General features: G+C 36.9%; 1 protein-coding gene across 5 annotated transcripts in view; it reads left to right on the top strand.

Annotated features, from left to right (window-relative positions):
* The window catches only part of rph3al.S (rabphilin 3A like (without C2 domains) S homeolog), an 88,441-nt gene that overhangs the window by 17,141 nt on the left and 50,088 nt on the right, over window positions 1-21,212 (top strand). For all 5 annotated transcript variants that reach the window (XM_041584111.1, XM_041584110.1, XM_018249658.2 and 2 more), the window contains 2 exons: window positions 4,605-4,734; window positions 19,520-19,606. In XM_041584111.1, the coding sequence (XP_041440045.1) occupies window positions 4,605-4,734; window positions 19,520-19,606 (217 nt within the window). The remainder of the gene's footprint in view (window positions 1-4,604; window positions 4,735-19,519; window positions 19,607-21,212) is intronic.

Below are 21,212 nucleotides of genomic sequence, written 5' to 3'. Positions count from 1 at the left end.
ACACAAGGGTGGAATTTTATATCATTATATCATAGATAAGAGTTGCACCACAATAGTGCAACTCTTATCTATTCTGCACTACCCATTACCTCACATACGTATCTCCAGATCTCCATATTGGGAGAGATTTTATAGAGATTTTGCAAAGAGCATCTCAAGCAGTACATTGGCTTTATCAGGGTGAATTAGGCTTTTGACAGCAGAATTGCCTAGACCTTCCCCGGTTCATCAATCAACCTAGTTTTTCATTTTGTGCACCAAATATTTCTACTCCCACTCAGGCTGATGGATAAACTTCTGCACAAACAGACTAATGGGCAAATGTGTCAATTGGATGATTTTGTTCCAATGCATGGCCAACTATAGAAATCTTTCAACACATAAAAATAAAATATTACATATTGCTGTTTTCTCTTCTTCCTGTAATTACAGCGTCAGTGATATTAGAAGGAAGAAAAATATACACACCCTACATACATCCTTCAAAGCCTGTGCCATGCTCAGTTGTTACTTATCTTCAGTGATGATGTTTCCAACCCTCTTATTTCATACTTGTAGTTATATGCAGCTGCAGATATTTGGATGTTTTTGACTGGTTGTTAATACATTTGACACATTTACTGTATAGGAAAGAATACCCTTTACAACACAGTGATCTTTTTCCATCGCATGTTGTACACAAGCTTTTTCATGGTCAAATTTGCATTCAATTACTCATGTGGCAAATTACACTAATGCTTATTTTTCATTTTAACTTGCACTGAAATGTTTTGGAGATTGAATGTTCATTTTCAAATGTGTCAAGAGATGGCAATTTGCTGTAGTTCTCAGCTGATCCCAATAATCACTTGCAGCTTTCAAGAACTTAACTTTGCTTCAGAAGAGGATAAATGATTCATAAAGCCTAATAATATAAAGTGACATTTTTGATTGGAAAGTTCATATGGGAAAACAGAACATTAAAATCAATGTTACATTTCTTGTTATACTTTATAAGGCAGGATTTATACAGACACACAGACATACAATACTGGAGCCCATTTTATATAAAGGTAGATATATATACTGTATACCTTTGATATAAAAATGCATCCAACTGTATTAGATATATAAGATTTTTTTTCTCACAAATATGCTTCATTATTTCTTCTTATAGTTTTTATAAATAAATAGTTTATTAGATATTCAACCTAAGATTTTTCTGCTTCAAACAACTCTATCATGCTCAGTAGTATATGGTAAATTGCTGTCTTGTGTTGGAATTAGCTAGCTAGGTTTCGGTGACATCCGAAAAATTTGTATGATTCAGATTTATACAAGATTTTATTGTTTTTTTCCAGAACAAGAAATATTTGTAAAGTCTGTGCGGATTTAGTCAAAGTAGTTTTCAAAAAATTTATTGACTTTTCGGATTTTGATAAAAAAACACCTAACTGTGTTTTAACAAAGGCAATGTCCAATATTGTCTATGGCAGGGTGTTCTTTTGGCATTTTGTGGACACAACAAGCAGCTCTATGTGTCTTGACTTTAAAGCAGGTGAAATCTGCCATTGACTAAAGGCATCATTGTGTTAGGTATGGTTGTGAAAGAAAAACTAATAAAAGTAAAATAATGTTAAGTGCAAAATATTAATGCCTAATCGTGAAATAGATTTACTGAAGATCAAACTATAGTTTAGTGAATTGTTATAATAGTGACAGTTCCCCTTTGACAGATAAATAATTTCAGCAATGCAAGGCTTGCCACCCCTTCTGCCTGCTAAGTCTACATATGTAAAATATTATTGAAAAAAATTACTTATGATAACTGCAAACTAGCAGGATTTTTCAGGGTAAAATTGTACTACAGGTATGGAAACCTGTTATCCACAGACTTCATAATTGTAAAAATCACATTCTTTAAAAACTATTTCCTTTTTGCCTATAATAAAATAGTACCTTGTACTTGTACCCAACTAAGATACAAGTCATGGTCATGGCAATACAGTCCTGTTTGGTTTATTTAATATTTAAATTATTTTTAAGTAGATTCAAATTATGGAAAGATCCCTCATCTGGAAAACCCCAAGTACTGAACATTCTGGATAATTGGCCCCATATATATGTATTCTATTATATTGAATTTTATAGTTTGTGCCATTGCGTAATGTATGAATTATCCTCATAACTTCCTGAAATGTAAAGTCTACATTTTCTTTTCAAATAAATGTAAAAAAAGCCTTGCTGGCAAAAAAAAATACATTTCTGCAGCAAAAAAAACAACAAAAACTTAAAAAAAAAAGTTATGTATAATGAAATTTAGCATGTAATTATTGTCTAATGAACTATAGAAAGGCAATAACAGGGAAATAAATGTGTTAAAATTCTAGAATTGGAAAATCTTGATCATATTCGTTTTTGCTTAAAACCTCGATTGCATTGAAAATAAAATTGTTCCAAATTGGACTGTTTAAAATAACTAAAAATATGAAATAAAACGAATGTTTACAATACACCTCCAACTGACTTATTTAGAAGCTGCCCAATTAGCTGCCCAATTTCTCATTCTAGCTTTTTTCAGTTAATTAATCCTCAAGATTCAAATTTGGAAAACTGCAAATTTTCAGAAAAAAAAGTGTTTTATTGCAGTGTATGTTGTCCCATATTCCTATGTAGTAAAACTAATTATATGCAACACAATTACTGGTTAGAAATGAATTGTAACCTAGATAATATACATAGTAAAAAAAAAAGATTAACTGCATGATGATCACGAGGAAATAGAAATAGAAAATACATTAAAAATACCTTTGAGGCCATTTAAAAATGTAATCAAGGTATTTGGGAAAGTTGCTAAGAACTACATACTATAAATATTTTTTGTTATTTTTTTAGATCCCCTAAGGATCAATGAAAATTCATTGTGCAGTTTATCCAACAAATCAAACTGTTAAACTTCATCCTTTCATGCATGACAGAAAGCAGAGGAACATGTTTTGTTTCTAGCCTTTTAGGTGTCAGTTAATCTCATGCTTTTTGAGTGTTTTACAATAATATCTTTCTTTACATTCTTGATGTAATATGTGTATTACAAGAACATAAAGCATAGTTTAATGGGACAGGATTAGTCTTGCCTGCATTTTAGCAATGGCCTGTTTTAATCTCGGGTTAATCGCTTGGTTAACTAGTGTTGGTCAATGGTGTGAATTTGTTTTTATCTATTTTATCATTTCTGACATTCAGTAAACAATGGTGAGTGTGTAATTGGCAGAACCATGATAAGCGTACAGCATAAATATTTATATTCGCTTTCTTGGAAAGTGTTGTAATATATATTTATATATATATATATATATGTATATATATATTATATATATATAACCTCCATATTGCACTCTCGACAAAAAGGTTTACATGCCTGGGTGCAATAACCCAAGTATTTATCCAATCCTAAATGCAATAAGGTCCGCACTCAGGACTTTTTAAAAAGAAAATATGTTTTATTATAGAAGTTACTATAAGTCTGTAACTTCTATAATAAAACATATTTTCCTTTTAAAGGGATACTGTCATCAGAAAACATGTTTTTTCAAAAACGCATCAGTTAATAGTGCTACTCCAGCAGAATTCTGCACTGAAATCCATGTCTTAAAAGAGCAAACAGATTTTTTTATATTCAATTTTGAAATCTGACATGGGGCTAGACATTTTGTCAATTTCCCAGCTGCCCCATGTCATGTGACTTGTGCCTGCACTTTAGGAGAGAAATGCTTTCTGGCAGGCTGCTGTTTTTCCTTCTCAATGTAACTGAATGTGTCTCAGTGGGACATGGGTTTTTACTATTGAGTGTTGTTCTTAGATCTACCAGGCAGCTGTTATCTTGTGTTAAGGAGCTGTTATCTGGTTACCTTCCCATTGTTCTTGTTTGGCTGCTGGGGGAAAAAAGGAGGGGGTGATATCACTCCAACTTGCAGTACAGCAGTGATTTAAGTTTATCAGAGCACCTTATTGCATTTTGGATTGTATGTATATATATATATATATATATATATATATATATATATATATATATATATATATACACACACACACCTATATAAAATGAACAACAAAAAAACTATTAGGATTGCACACCACACACTCCTAATATTTATGCAGGTCAAAATAAATCACATATAGATATATATATATATATATATATATATATATATATATATATATATATATATAGATATATATATATATATACACACCTATATAAAATGAACAACAAAAAAACTATTAGGATTGCACACCACACACTCCTAATATTTATGCAGGTCAAAATAAATCAGATTTTTACTTTGCCATCAAGAATTAATGACTACAGATGACTTGGTTGGAAAAATAGATTTGGCTTAATAATTGGATCATTTTGGTATCTTTCAGCAGAACGAATAAGGGAAAATAGGTTACTTTTGCACAATATTATGAAATGCAACTTTTCACTTGACCTGTGGCCTTAAATGAAAGATCTGCTATAATTTCCCATGAAAATCTCATCTAGTAATACTAGGATTTGTGTGCCTGAAAACTTGAAGCAATTTATATGTATACTAATATAAGTGTCCTTATATGACTTCTAGACGACTTATGGAGAGATTAGAGAATATGAGGAAAAATGTGATGGGGAACGGAATGTCTCAGTGTTTGCTGTGTGGGGAGCTTCTTGGATTCTTAAGCACTACTTCTGTATTTTGTCAAGACTGTAAAAAGGTAATTTGCTACACATGTTTTGTCCAGACTGCTTTATTGGTGATTACTGCTATTTAAGTTTAAATGATAAACTAACCTTCAGATGTGTTTTGGCTATCTACAAAACAGATAATCACCTTAATTGTTGCTATTACCTATTGACTGACGTGCAAAGGCTAAAAAAATATATGAATGTGTCTGTTGTTGAGATATCTCAGCCTTTTCATCATGGTAGAGTTACCAAAGTGTGCCCCTTTTGTCTGTGTCCTGATTTGGCAACCCCATACATACTGGTACATATGTTTTATGGTTTTGAAAAGGGCAGTGACACTCAAATTACTAGGTAGTGCCTAGTTATGTAGGCAGATCTTAATTTGCTTAATTTCTCCCCTGGGCCATTACTACTTTTCTTTAAAAAAGCAGAAGCGCCCTTTAAAAAATATTGTGTAGGTCCCCGTGGACTCTTTAGGTGGAGTCCTGTTTTAAAGACTTAAAAGGTGTGCTGCTTAACAGAAAGTTGCTGGGGTTAAGGGCACGGTTAAGTATAACTGGATCATGCCTGTGTGGATTGAGGGCAAGGCCTAAAATGTCTGAATTTTTAAATTGGTAACTGCTACAACCTGGACTTGTAACGTGCTATACTTTTTAAAAAAATATTTTTAACCTTTTGTCATGATCATCAGGTTGAGAGGACAAAGCGTCAGCAAAAGGAAGGTTGGGAAATATAATCTGTTCTATATCATGGATGGGATTGTGTTGGAATTACGTGTTCATAGGTAGTGCCTTGTGGTATCTGTGCCCCAAATCAATTGGCTTAAACAACATTGCTGTCAAAGGATTAGTAAATTCATATTTATGTAAAGTGAAAGTTACAGAGCTATTTCAACTGATGAAAATGAAGGTTCTGCTATTTTATTTTTTTGCATTAAGTCTTTGCTGATGATGGTTTTGGGCAGAGGCCAGTTTTTCCCATTTATTACTCAGCTTAACAAACCAAAAAGTTAAAGGGAGTTTAACTCTAGGGGGCACATTTACTAAGGGTTGAATATCGAGGGTTAATAAACCCTTGAATTCAACCCTCGAAGTAAAATCCTATGAATTCGAATATCGAATTCGAAGGATTTACCGCAAATCCTACGATTCGAAGGATTTTAATCGATCAATCGAAGGATTTTCCTTCAATCAAAAAAACCTTAGAAACGTGATGGGAAAGGTCCCCCATAGGCTAACATTGTACCTCGGTTGGTTTAAACTACCAAAGTAGGTAATCAAAAGATTTTTTTAAAGAGACAGGACTTCGACTATCGAATGGTCGAATAGTCGAACGATTTTTAGTTTGAATCAAAGCCGTAGTCGAAGGTCATAGTAGCCTATTCGATGGTCAAAGTACCCAAAAAAATATTTCGAAATTCAATGAGTTTTGGATGCCTAGTTAGCAGTAACCCTTTCTTGTTATGGGCATAGTTCAGCAGTTATGGATACTAGAGGGAGGGCTATGGATCTGCTCACTAGTGACAATTCAGCAACAGCAGAGCTGTATGTTTTAGTTGAACTAAAAAATATAGAACTATTGGATAATGCAATATTAGTATTATTCTTTATTTCACATGGCAGAGACATATTCTGCAGCTCTTTACAGAGATTATATATCATTCACACCAGCTCCTGTGACGTAATTTGATCTAGAGTCCTGCAGCAGGTCGGGTACCCGCGGGTTACCCGCAAAAACCTGCAGTACCATGCGGGTTTTTCGTTGAAGTTCAAGGTGCGGGTATACCCGCGGGTCGGCGGTTCTGCGGGTTTGCGGGTTGCGGGTCGGGCTGCGGGTCTTCTCAATATAAATATTTTCTCCTTTTTTCTGGTCACGCCCACTTCCGATGATGTCATTTCCGGTACACAATGACTGCACTTCCGGTTTTACTCCCTTTTTTCTGATCATATCTACTTCCGATGATGTCACTTCCGGTTTATAATGACAGCACTTCCTGATTCTTGATGGTCAGCGGGTCGCGGGTCCGGGTTGCAGAGAAGGTACTTGCGGGTCGGGTCGGGTTGCGGGTCCAAGCGGGTAAGAATGCGGGTTGCGGGTGCGGGTTGCGGATTGCAGGTTGCGGGTACGGGTCGGGTTCGGGTCCCAAAAAATGGACCCGCGCAGGACTCTAATTTGATCATCCCCACATATTTCCTCCTTTCTATGTTTCTCCAGCAAAGCTGTCCTTTCAAGGCATTTCAAGTACAAAGAGGCACAAACAACCCCCCACAGGTCCAATAAATATTGACTGTCTATGCTGTCTTACGCAGGCATTGAAGAATTCATAAATTGATAGTCACAGGCTGTGTGGAAGGAAAGTACCTAGTGGAAACCCACACAAAAACAAGGAGAACATACAAATTCATACAAACTCATTGCTGATAGTGGAATAAAACCAATGCATTAGGGCTGGCTACATATTACCACCATGCTGCCCTAACGTTTGAGTCCTAAAGTCCTAATAAACCACAGCAACCAACCAGCAGGTAACACTTACTGGACTTGATTTTTTTTTATGTTTACCTGCATCACATCAGTAGTTCTGCTAGAAACTATATTCTGCAAAATAACTTTAAGCCCAATAATGCAATTCATGAACTTAGATGACCACTGGGTGGTGTAGCTGTATAACATATAGGTAAGCGCATGCTGTAATGCATTTCATGTAATAAAATCAATTGCTTAGCAATCTCAATAAATGGAATGTTTGTATTCTAGCTCTGCCGCTAATATACAGTGTATATTTTTGTGTGTGTGCATATATATATATATATATATATATATATATATATATATATATATATATATATATATATATATATATATATGTGTGTGTATGTAAGAAGGTGATTGGATTGTGTGCATGAGAAAATGTATTAAATCTGTTAAGTGAATGTGAGTGCTGTAAAAATGTTAAAGTAATGTTTAAGTGATTGAAAGTGTTAAATGTGTTGGAAGACTGTAATGTGTAAAATGTACCACAAGATGGCAGTGTTGTCATGTAAATGGATGATAAAGGTTCCATGCTGGGTAACAGAGGGAAAGCACATGTACAGTATTGAGAATAGCACATGAACAGTAAGTGTTAGGGTAGTGTTTAATTGAAGAAGGTATTTAAAGGGGAGACACACCCAAAGGTTTGTTCACATGCATTTGGATTTAGATAGAGAGAGGGCACAAGTGTGAAATACTAGGTATTTCAGATAGTCAGGACTATTTAGCATGGGTAGTTAAGACCCCAACGAGGAGGTAGTGGCATATGTGCCAAGGCTAAGCCAGTGAGGGTGCAAGTGGAAGTTATAGGAAAAAGGACATCCTGAAGGAGGGGGAAAAGAAAAGTCCTATCCGGAGTAGGCCAGAGGGGCATAGGTCGTATGCCGGACTGGTAGGAACGGAAGGTGTCACAAGAAAAGTCCTACCCTGAAAGGTCAGTGGTGCACTGGCGTGGTGTCAGCCCGGCTGAAGCAGGGAGGTGGTGAGTAACCCTGGAAAGGGATGTCCTTTAGAAGGTTTCAACCACAACACAGCACCCAGAAGTCTGTTTATTTAGAAGTAGTCCCAGTGACTAGGAACGCACAACAATAAGTGAGGAAACCTGGGTGCCAGTCTTAAAAAAATTTCATCAGGAAATGGTTTATTTAGAGACCAACGTTTCGATTCCGTACAGGAATCTTCATCAGGAAAAGAAATGCCAGTGCAGAAAAAGCTTAAATACAGAAAAGTGGTGCCAAAACTTGTTGCTAGGGAACCTAGCAACCTGTGTGAATGCAAGCAAAAAATGTACAAAGTGCAGGGACAGTGAATCGCTCAAGGAAAATACAGTGCCCCCTTACCTTAAGGAAACTACAAGTGCTCCGGCGTAGGCTGTCCTTGTTCCATTACCGCCAAATCTCGAGTGGTGCGAGGTACGACCCATCCTCTGTCTCGCAGTAGTGAACAGGAAACCCGGAAGTAACCTAGAGTCTCTGTGAGACAGATGCTGCTCCTGTTGCCTGGCAACCCGAAAGCCATATGCGAGTCCCTGTGCATAATTGTAACAGCCTATGCCGGTAGCTGTATACCAACATGCAACATGAGTCTTACACTATAGTGTCAGCACATTGTCACTAGCCCCATACCTTTTGAAAATAGGATGATTGTGTGCATAAGGCATTTATGGTTGAAGCTGTGACACTTTGACTTTAGGTCCACATACCAAGACCAACGACCAACATATGCCATATTAATCAATATAGTTAGCCACCAGGAGATACTTGTGAGTAAGCAAGATTGGAGTAGTAGGTGCTGCTGCTACTCGCAGCCCAAACATTTCAGGGGGCACTTGTATTAAAAGTTGAGCATGACTAAAAATGTAGCATTATCTGTGTGTTGCTAAACACTAAACAGGAGTGAACAGATACAATATTTTAACCAAACCACGGAAAAAGGGGGCAAGATACACAGTCATAAATCCTGAAACAAAATGAACAAAGTCACTCATATGAAGCCGCCCAAAGGGTATGTCTCATTTAGGCCCCGAGGGGCCACAGTGTCCAGTTTAAAAATCCATCTGGATTTCATCCTTTATAGTGTTTGGTCCAGGTCACCTCCCTATCAAGGGGACGTTAAAGTCAATTGCCATGTATATATATTTATATAGAGATAAAAAAGAACCCTCATATATGTGCCCCCCCCTCCGCAAATCTTACCCCAAATGACCTTCAAGCTGGGCAAATAGGTAATTCTCCCCAATTCTCAGTCTAATTGATCTCCAAAATCAAAAAATGCAGCTCATCCCCATGTTGCAATTAAAACCAGTTGGGTGCATGGGTGTGAGGCTTATATCATATATTGAACAAAACAAATTAACCCAGCACTCCTATTATATAGCCAACCCTTCAAGCCTGCAGATCAATTAGGAAAAAATCAGATTGAAAGGAAAATGCTTATATTTGGTACCAAAATTTTACCAAATATAGGCATTTTCCTTTCAATCTGATTTTTTTCTAATTGATCTGCAGGCTTGAAGGGTTGGCATGTGGTGTGAGCAGCTGAAGGTGAAAGCTGCTTCCTTTCCCCCTCATGTGGGGGACAGGAACATTTCTCTGTCTGGGTGTGTTAAATATTGGGTATTGGAAAAATTGTTATATTCCAGTATTGATTAAGTTTGAATATGTTTCATTTGTGCACTCATGACTTGTCATTCACACATCCTTCACACATTGGTTCCCATACTCCATTTGTTCCTCAAGTCTGGAGGGATTAGGTTACAGGAAACATAAGGAATGTCTTATGGGTAGGCAGGGGGAGGTGTATCCCACAGGTTTTGAATATATCCCTGGACAAAGAGCAGTTTGCTCTCTCTCACACTGGACACACACACAGACACACACTGGGGGTCATTTATCAACACTGGGCAAATTTGCCCATGAGCAGTAACCAATGGCAACCAATCAGATTGCTGCATTCATTGTCCTACTTGCAGCTGGCTTCAAAAAGCTAATCACTGATTGGTTGCTATAGGTAACTGCCCATGGGCAAATTTGCCCAGTGTTGATAAATGAGCCCCACTGACTCTTACACAATACAGACATACACAAAACTTTCATACAACATATTGATACATATTTTGTATTATTTTGGTAGGCTGTCAATGGAGCATTTGACTGGCTAGATATCTGATAATTTGTATGTATTTTCTGTAACACATTTTTACACATTAAATATACTTAAATATCACCTTGGTGTTTGTTGACCATAGAACTTATACACATTATTTAAAAAGACGATAGTTTCTACAGGGTGACATTCAACGGTATGCCAATGATTTATTCTATATATTTACTGTACATCATCTTCAAATTACTCTGCTTGCCCTCTTGGGACCATAGCTGTATGCTGGACATGTCCAGAATAGTGGGCCATTCTTAGAACATCAGTTATGCTAGAATAATATGCCAACATTATTTATCATAGCCTGTTATAGTTCTGTTATTTTTATATTTTGCTTCATTTTTATGTGCATTCATACACTCCATGTTTTATTTTTTTCTGATGGCTTTAATTTTCCAAAGTACTGTATTATATGCCTAATGGTTTGCTTTAGATGCTGAGTAATTGGGAAATTGTGGCTTATACCAATGAATTGTGACATGCGTTTGATGTACAAATCGATCCACTTTGGTTAAAATGTTAGTCTTACACCAAAAACAGTGTCTGAATTGTGTCTGCAAGCATGTGTCAAAGCATGTACAAGTGAATTGACATTCTAGTGGATTCACTCGCTTCTAAATTACAGAGATAGCTGTTCTTAAGCAAGCCAATATTTACTAGGGTACCCTGTATGCTTTGGAGCTCTTTGCACATAGCAAATAAAACCTGATCACTGAAATCCTGTATTCCTTTTGCAGTCAGTGTCAAAACTTTGAAGGGAATGACAGGATTCTCTATGGCCCTGAAACTGTTTCACTGAGGTTTCACTGTAATCATTTTAAAATGCTCATATGGCATGTACAGATTTTATCACAACTTGCCCCCTCATGTCTCAGGAGACCCTTCACTTTACTACTGCGAGAAAGAGTCAAGGATTCCTTCTGTTTAGAATTGTTCATATAAAGAAGACATAGATATTTTTTTAAAGTACTTTATTTTTGTGATAAGCAATCTTTGAAACTTCTTCAAATTAAAGAGCTATACTATGTAATATAATGTGCTATTTGTCCAGGTTCAGTAACCCATAGCAACCAATGAGATGTTTGGTTTTAAACAGGTAACCACTAAATGCTATCTGATGATTGGGTGCTATAAGTGATAAGAACTGTAGCAAATGTTGCTCCTTAAATTAACTTTAAAATCACTTGAGTTGTTTGGGAATATTTTATTATTATATATACCAGTTTGTGTGTGTGTATATATATATATATATACTGTATATTTATTGATATAATCTACAAAACAGTAATCAGTAGATTTTAAATATTTCTTGTTGCGACTAGAGACTGAATGCTACATTTAGGAAATAAAATTGCTATTCAAATGATTTATAGGAAAAAAGGTTTTATTCATTGCCCAGTAACTGAACACAAAGTAATAGAGTAGAATGTAAGTCTACAAAAGACCTTTTTTCCTTTATTTGAATTTGATACTGATGATGTCATAGCAGCCGATCAGATCTTTGCTGTAGTTTTCTAAATTGTAGGTGACTGTTCAATAGGGATGCACCGAATCCACTATTTTGGATTCGGCCGAACCCCCGAATCCCTTGCGAAAGATTCGGTCGAATGCCGAACCGAATCATTTCGGGAAAGGGAAATCATTTTTTACTTCCTTGTTTTGTGACAAAAAGTTAAGTGATTTCCTTCCCCGCCCCTAATTTGCATATGCTAATTAGGATTAGGTTCGGCCAGGCAGAAGGATTCGGCCGAATACGAATCCTGCTGAAAAAGGCCGAATCCCGAACCAAATCCTGGATTCGGTGCTTCCCTACTGTTCAAATCTAATTGCTGATTGGTTGCTATGGGCAACATCACTGTTTTGTCTCAAATGTTAATAAATACACCCCTTAGACTTTGAACTTGTGCATTTATGGTGTAAATGTGAAAATGCCTGTTATATGTGTATATGAGTTTTGAAAGTAGAAAATTGTAATGCTAAAAAAGTGTATTGGCCACAAGAGAGCAGTAGGTTCTGTAATGGTTATGTAATAGTGCTATGTAAAAGTGTAATATTCTCCCTGGCCACTAGAGGGAGATAGAAGGGGCAGTGGTAAAAAGGTATAAAAAGGTAAAAAAAGGCAGGTTTCACTCAGGGAGGGGTTCTTCTGATCGGATAGGTTTAAAGAGACAGGTCTTTTGTAAGTGTAGCATGGCACTAGGTGTCTTAGCTAGTTAGGACTAGTTAGCAATGGTAGCTAGCGCCCCAACCAGGAGAGAGTGGCTTAGCAGCTGTGGCTCAGCCACAGTTAGGAAACAGCGTGAAGTTAGGACAGTGTGGACAACCCAGGCCAAGGTGACGGGTAAAATCCTACCCGGAAAGGTCAGTGGGCATTGTTGTGGTGTCGGACTGACTGAAGTAGGGGGGTGGCATGAAGTAAAGGCCTGACGGGGCGAGGTGGAGGATCATAGAGCTTATGATGGTTTCTGGCAGTTGAAAGACCTGCATATCTGAGGAAGAATGTTAAGCATCGTTGTCGTGAGTAATGACTCAAAAAAGTTTTTTTATTATACAGAATTTATGTGCACTGTGCCTTTAACTCGCTAAGGGGCCCTTGCACATTGAGAGGTAGAAATTGGGGTATATATTAGAGCCTCTAATATTACAGGAAATATGACAATTCTATTAAAAAAATTGGAGGTATGTTACGGCTGTGTTTTGCTTTTAAAGCCCATGCCATATATACTCATACTCCTCATATTCCTCTCTGCATGTGCAATTTTGGCTTTAACCCCCTCAACACTATATGCTTTATATTTTTTCCTTTCTGTAATAAAAGATCTTTATTTGTATCCATGATGTCCCCCTAAGGTTCAGTGAATTTGCAATATTAGCTCCTTAGCATCTGCTGCAATTTCTGGGCTACTATCATTTAGTAGAAAGGGACCTTTCATTCTAAAGAGCGTTCCACTTGCATACTTACTGGATAATTTCCCATTTTTTCATTTTTAAACAAATGGGAAGAACAGTTTATAAAGAGTTTTTAAAATGTCCTGTTACACTAGAATGGATGTGTATACTACATACAAAATATTCTCAACCTAACCTAGTCAATATAATTGCTTTAAGCATACCTCACATTTTATGTGTTATTACAGTTTTGCTAATGAAGGTGAATTGCCATTTAAGCTGCAAGTCACAGTTTCCCCAAGAGACCTGCCTATCTTAAATTGTTACAATTGCTTCTTTGTATCTTTTTCTGGCTGTTCAGTGCAGGAGATCAAAGAGAAAGTCAGGACATTTCAGTAAATATCTGGGACAGCGGAATGAAATGCTAATATTACCATAAAATGCATGCTAGTAAGTCAGGAAGAGGTTAAACTGCCAAAGTGCCAGAGTGAAGGCAACTGAATGTAGAATCTATGTGTTACTTGCACTGTTGACATTGATTTGGTTTTTGCTTTAGATTAGTTAGGCTAATGGGTTCTCCAGTGGTTTGTTGTGCAGCACGATGAATCTCTTCTCGCTCTCTCACTCTCTCTCTCTCTCTCTCTCTCTCTCTCTCTCTCTCTCTCTCTCTCTCTCTCGTATATCCTTTGATAACTTGCCAAAAAAGAATGGAGTGCCAGTATTTACACATTTGTCTGCAGGGACACATGCTTCATATACTGCAATGGTATTTTGTTCCTTTTGAGTGGAAATGTGCATTGTAGATGAGTGCTATTAAAAATAGAAGTTATTTCATGTCACCTACAAAAAAGTGCAGACTAGTCCACACTAGGCTTATAGGCTCTTTCATGGCATTGCCTTTATCTTGTGGTTTTACAATACATTAGTGAGTGTGTTGGGCTGCCTGATAATAGGAATATTAGGTCGATGTGCACACTTCTTCTCTGGTGCAGCAAAGCCACAAACACATGCATAGTGGCATTGTACGGCACAACCTTTGTGTTCAAGCACGTGCATTGTGACTCCAGGTGTTCTGCATTTTTGTTTGCCACATAAAAGGACACCAGTTCTTTTAGAGGGTGCTATTTGTCATCTCTAGCTCCCCTGCCTGAATATCCCATACTTGCTTACAAGTGTTTACCCGGGCCTGACCTCAGGATAAATCCTTTTAAAGGGATGCTGTGATGATTTTTATGGTATAGTTTTTGTTACTAGAATACACAGTGTGCTTTGCAATATATTTATTCTATCATTGAAAATGTTTTTCTTGAACCAATAAATGTATTCTTTTTAATTGTATTGAGTGCTTTTCTCATATCTACCATTAGGTGGTAAAGAGTGACTGAAGTTTATCAGAGCACAAGTCATATGACTGAGAGTACCTGGGAAATCAACATGTCTAGCCCCATGTCAGATTTCAAAATGAAATATAAAAATACATTTGTTTGCTCTTTTGAAAAACAGAGTGCAGAATTTTGCTGGAGGAGCACTATGTACTGATGCTTTTTAAAACAAAACAAAACATGTTTTTCCATGAATCCCTTTAAAGAGTTTGTATTTCTGTAATAGCCATCCTAATCACAGGCTAATTGCTGATGGGATGCTATGGGTTCAGTGCCAAGGGCAAACTTTGCTGGTGTTTATTAAAATTCCTATTAATATTCTGTACAGTGGAAGGATGCTGTATTCTAGTTAATGACATAACTGAGTCAGATTAGTTGACTTCTACTGTTAATCTTCCCCTGCAATTTTAAGGGCTTAAAATAAATGTCTTGCAGTGTCTGTCTTTTTTAGATAAGATGGTAAATTACATTAGCTTTGTTTTAACAATGTTTTTTTAGGGACTTATGTCCATGTAGCCAATTTTCTTGATACAGAAAACTTTAATAATTTTTTTCTTACGGTCTTATCTTGCTTGGAGTTAATCTCTTTCACCTAATGATAGTGGATTTAGCGATTAATCAATCTTTTACTTTAGCAGACTTTCTCCAATAATGGAATTAATTACCAAATCTCTCTTGTGCTAGCTTGTTTTACATTATCCCATGCTGTATTGCAAGAATCCCCTACCCTTTTTAACCGTGAGCCACATTCAACTGTAAAAAAAAATTGGAGAGCAATACAAGTATGCAAAATGTTCTTTAGGGTGTCAGTTTTACGGCTATGATTGCCTTTTTGTAGCCACTATGTGAATGACCTCAGAGGTTCTGCTTGGCAGCCCATCTAGTTTTTATGCAATGAAAACTTTATTTTACGGAATTATTCAGTATAAAAATAAAAACAGGGAAAATGGATAGGTTGTGCAAAATAAAAAATGTTTCTAATATAGTTAGGCAAAATGTAATGTATAAAGGCTGGAGTGTCTGGATGTCTAACATAACAGAACAGAACACTACTTCCTGCTTTTCAGCTCTATTGGTTTCCACTGACTGGTGCAGTGTTGGACTGGGACACCAGGGGCTCGCCCAAAAACCTTAGACCAGGGTCCTACTCTCAGTACTTTTATTCTTCCTCTCCTAACTCACCCTCTATTCTCTTGGTCTATTTTCTTTACATACTATAATCTATTATTCCATCTATTTAGCCTCATTGTGTTCATAAAAATAGGGAATGGCCATGAAATAGGCCAAATGTTTAGCAGCATGAGAGCCCACTGACACCTGGGGCCACCGGGAGTTTTCCCGGTATCCCGTGGGCCAGTCCTACATTGGACTGGTTACCCTGGTGACCAAGCAGTAACCAATCAGTGGCTTGAGGGGACCACATGGGCAATACTTTTGCTTTTGAATCTGAATACTAAGGATCAATTGCAAATTCACTGAACAGGTATGTCCCATGTGGTCCCTCTTCAAGTTGATGACTAACTCAGAGTTAGAGAGATTAGATTTTAGAAGGCTTCACCAATCATATTTACTCTTCATTTTCCTATTAGGCATTTTTGCTACAAGTTGGTGTGCCTCATTGTTCTGCTTTGATCTTTTGTTGAAATTCCTGCTTGTTTAATGTGGAAAACAATAAAAACATTTTCAACAGAGTTAGAGAGCTGAAAAGCAGGAAGTTGGATTCTGGCAATTATATTAGACATTCAGTCACTCCAGCCTTTATACATGACATTTTTGCCTAACTATATTAGAAACCTTTTTTTTTTTTTGCACAGCCTATCCATTTATCCCGTTTTTATTTTTACACTGAAACTGCTTTAAGGGCCACTGGGAGCAATATCCAATGGGTTAATGCGCTGTTTTACATAACTGCTGATTTGTAATAAAAGCATCTTCTGTCCCTTCTTTTGAGGGTGTCTAAATGTATAATAATTAAATATTATTATTTATTAAATTACATAATATATGTAAAAATACTGTATTGTGTAATGGAACATGTCCTTCCATTACAGAAACTGGAGTTGAATTTTACACTGCTTTTGGAAATATATGTAATGGGTTTCTGGTATATTAGGAGAGTGCTGTCCAACTGTTATTGTTTAGTGGGCTGAGGCAATATTGTAATAACATGATGGTGATGTCATCCAGAGCCTGATAAAAAGTCTGTTAGAGGGGCACTACAGACCTGCAGGCCCCCATCTCTGTCCTACAATGTGGAGTGCATGGGTTATTGATTTCCAGACTGATTATTGCAATTATATTAGTTAATTAAGGAAAAAGGTACATTAAAATGTCTCTGTACTTAAAATACAGTTTAGCACAGAAGTGAAAAATTGTTTACCTGGAAAAAAGGTACTGTACCTCTGTGACAAAAAGTGAAGCACGTTGAAAAAAGTATCACTTTGTCTACATTATATACATGAATCCAGACCTCTAATGGTGTTTGTATCCATGATCATTTTGGTTTACTGTGACCTGCTGTCTGCAATCATTTTCATGTAAAATGAGCAGAAATTAAAAAAAACAAACGGCCCTGGTCAAATAATGTAATTGTTTACATTACCTCTTTTTAGAATGAAAGACCTGATGGCTGTTCATTTTCAATTGCTAAAAAAAATGAACACCCTGTGGATATTGTAAGCTATAAGGAGGGACAAATAAGTATATGTTATTTATGTTATTATATATGTTATTCCACATCAATAAAGTTCATTTTCTTCTAAACGATTTTCAGTTTTTGTATTTTTGGTTATTATGTATTTTATTTCCTGTTAATTTCTGTCTTGCTGATCAATGGATGTTCTTTCTGATCAATGGATGTTCTGAGAAAAAGGAATATTGCAATCCAAATACTTATTGAAGGGGGAAAAGTGACACTGTTTGTACAAATACTTGCATTGCTTTTTATGTGAGCTAAGGAGAAGTCAAGCTATTTTGCATAGAGTAACCAGTATATCCATGCATTACACCTAGGCTTATAACATGTAATTATCAGCTTCCTACTGTACATTAACAATAAAAGAAATGCATTCATACAGTGTATAGAGACTGCACTTTCCAAAATCTGTGAATGCTGCACCCTCGTGCACATCTACTTGTTTAGGTATAATGATATTGTGTGTAACATAAGAAAAACAACCCTACTCCTTATAGAAAAAAAAACCCTAAACAATATGTGCAATTGAGCATAAGTGGCCATTCCAATTAGCTGGCTAGCAAAATGTCTTCAAGAGAGAAAATACTGTGAGTCCAGTTGATTTATTACTATAGGTCAGTGTTGGACTGGGATGTGAGGAGTCCAATGGGACTGTAACCTCTGGGCCCCTAAACCCCAGTCATGGAATCTGGAGCCTTTACTTGCTGCTGTGATTGGGGGCAGGGGAGGAGTGCCCTATGTTGTAGATCAGAGCAGGACTGGGTCGATAAGGCCCACAAGCACTGGGGCCCAATCCAACCCTGCTATTGGCTGCTAAAGAGTGTATCAAAGGTCTTGAAAGGTTGAACCTTCCATCAATATTGGGCAGCATTTTCAGCTGATATGCACTAGCACTCAGTAGCTATCGGCTGTTACCCAGAAAGAAAAAGCACTTGCCACCCAAACAAGAAACAAAAGGTGGTGTGCAGGGTCAATTAAATTAACCAGAAATGAGGAGAGAAAAAGAATAATCCATTATGTCTGCACCTTAATCCTCTATATGATGAATTAAAACGTAACTTATATTACCATTATAAAAACAAGTATGTCCACATTGATTAAGTAAAGTAGGTGCTACATGTGCTTGATCGCTACGTACACCAGTAGAATTCCCAGGCAAAACCTGGAAGTATCGACTGGGAGTCTGACCAACTGTCTAGCCCATTCAATTGGGTCCCACCACAGTCCCCCACTACTAGCAAAGTGCCCTCCCAACCCATAGATGCCCCATTTGTGCAAAGTTCCAAAGCCCTGCCTAATACATCTATTCCTTTCTGTTTTAGATTTATTAGGCAGAGTACATGTAGTACCGTACTTTACTGAAGCTGACTGTGAGCTGCTAACCTGATACCACAGAGTGGTTTTTCCTTGATGCCACTGCCTATGTCAGTTTTAATTAATCTGGACATACGTGTTTTTATAATGGTAATAAAAAAAGATTGAAATAATTTATATAGTGTAATTAAAGTTCATTTGGCTTGACTAATGTGATAAAATAGGATTTTTAATAATTTTTTTGGGTGACTGGTTCCCTTTAATTTCATGATGGAGGCTGAGAGCTGGTGTAAATTTGAAAACAGGCCGCAATTGACCCCCCAGCCTGACTTTGGACATGCCTGGAGTAAGGTATAGGGCTGTTCGCAACTGGCAGAAGCACAGGTGGACTTTGCCTCAATTCCATCCAATAAGCTTATATTTATTTTTGGTTAAATTTTTCCTTTAAAAAGTCTTAAGTAAAATGAAGTAAAATGTTTTAGCACAATTTCAAACATTCTAATTGATTAGCAATTGTATCATATCAAATTTACCTTGTCCATGACACACATCATGTATTGCTTTCAAGATTTCAATTTAGCCAAGTCAAATTTTCATTTGAAATGGTTCCTATAATCTAAAATAAACTATATTGCAGTTCTTTGTTCAGTTGTCATGGCCTTTTTAGGGATTAAAGATATCCAATTAAAAATAATTTTCCAGACAAAATTGAATGTTTTATCCTGCTGCTCCTGTGAAAAAAACTGAAAATATAACAATGCAGAGTTCCAAGAAAGAAAGTCAGTGTAGAAGGGGAAGCCAAGACCGCTCTAAAACATGATTTTATTGTTTCTTCATTCTTAGAAAGTCTGCACAAAATGTGGTATCGAGACAGTCGGCACCCAGAAAAGACCAATGTGGCTTTGTAAAATTTGCAGTGAGCAAAGAGAGGTATGTTTTCATACATTTTCTACTATTTCTTGTGTTTGGTTTACACAGCTGTTAGTCAATGTTTAGCTAGTGTCCTTTAGGGTAAGGCCACACTGGGCGTTTTGGGGAGATTTGGTCGCCTGGCGACTAATCGCGTCGTCTTTGCGGCGGACAATCTCCCCAAACGCCTTCCCTAAAGTGAAAAAACGCCGGCGCTAATCACATGCAGCAATTCGTTTTCTGAAGTTGCCTCACGAAGAAACTTCGGGCGACTTCGGAAAACGAATTGCCGTGTGAGTCAGGGAAGGCTTTTGGAGAGATTGGTCACCGCAACGACGAGGTGATTAGTCGCCAGATGACCAAATCTCCCCAAAATGCCCAGTGTGGCCTAACCCTTATACAGGGAGTAAAGTATTCTTGTGTTTAAAATATAAGGATGTTAGATTAACCAAGGACTTCCGTATCAAGGCGTAAGGTTGCAGGTCATATAACTAAAAAGTGACAAATATTTCAATAGAGGTGCTTTATTTATTTTATCAGCACTTTTTAATGAGTTATATGATGTTAAAAACATCACTAGGCACCAATTAAAAGTTATCTGATGAAACAATAAGTTCTGTTTATAGGCAATGTTTTACAGGTTATTGGTGGACACATGTAACTACTGATTTGTTTGACTAAGGTTTAAAATTTGGAGCATTGATACACATTCCACTTTGCATTCATTTTATGCTTATAGTAAAATATCTAATTATGACCATAAAAGAAGCTTTGGTCATGGCCACTATATGTCAGTTTAGGTGGCAAGATTTAAGTGAAACAGTGGAATTGGGTAAAGGACAAAAAAGTTGTCACTAGAGGGTGCCACAGTGTTAGGTACTGACCCGGTCACTTCAGGCTCTTCCGTGTCCAATCCTTTACTTCCTCCAAGACATCATTCCAGTCTCCCTCTCTCCTCCACAATCTCTGGTATTGCTCTGCCTCCAACCATCACTTTCCCTGTCCTGGTTTCTGTCACCTAGAACCTCAGCATGACCTATAGATAACTTTTAATGTACATTCATATTTTAAAAAGTATTTTTTTAGTGTCAGTATCACTTTAAATGTGTCATTTTGCAGCACATACAGTAAAACTGTACATAGAGCAAAGAAAATAAGACACTGAACATAAAACTGCAGATTATAATGCATAATGTACCCCCTACTGTAATTTATAAAGATAGTAGCTATGTCAGAGTTATGTGACCTGTATAAAAGCACCTGGACTGCGGCCTCGTGCTTTTATATAGTCACATGTCTCCTCAGTGACTAATGATATCTTTATAAATTACAGTAGGCGTACATTATCCACTATATAATACACAGGTTTTAATGAGTCATACAACACTAGAACTGTATAATAGGTATAGGATGAGTTATCTGGAAACCTGATATTCTGAAAGCTCCAGGCGCCCCTCTCTCTCATAGACTCCATTTTAAGGGAAACTCCCATTAAAGATCCCAGCTTAAGATCCTTTACATGTACATTTTAAAAGGTATTAATCTTGAAGTAACTGCAGCTGACAGTAACATAGGATAATTGATATGAGAAAAGATAGTTCTGGATATCATTGGCACAGTGTAAAAC

The sequence above is a fragment of the Xenopus laevis genome, chromosome 2S, assembly GCF_017654675.1.
Source record: "Xenopus laevis strain J_2021 chromosome 2S, Xenopus_laevis_v10.1, whole genome shotgun sequence".
In the NCBI taxonomy this organism is placed as follows: domain Eukaryota; kingdom Metazoa; phylum Chordata; class Amphibia; order Anura; family Pipidae; genus Xenopus; species Xenopus laevis.
Note: the sequence above shows the minus strand (reverse complement) of the source record. Positions and strands in the feature narration are given on the sequence as shown.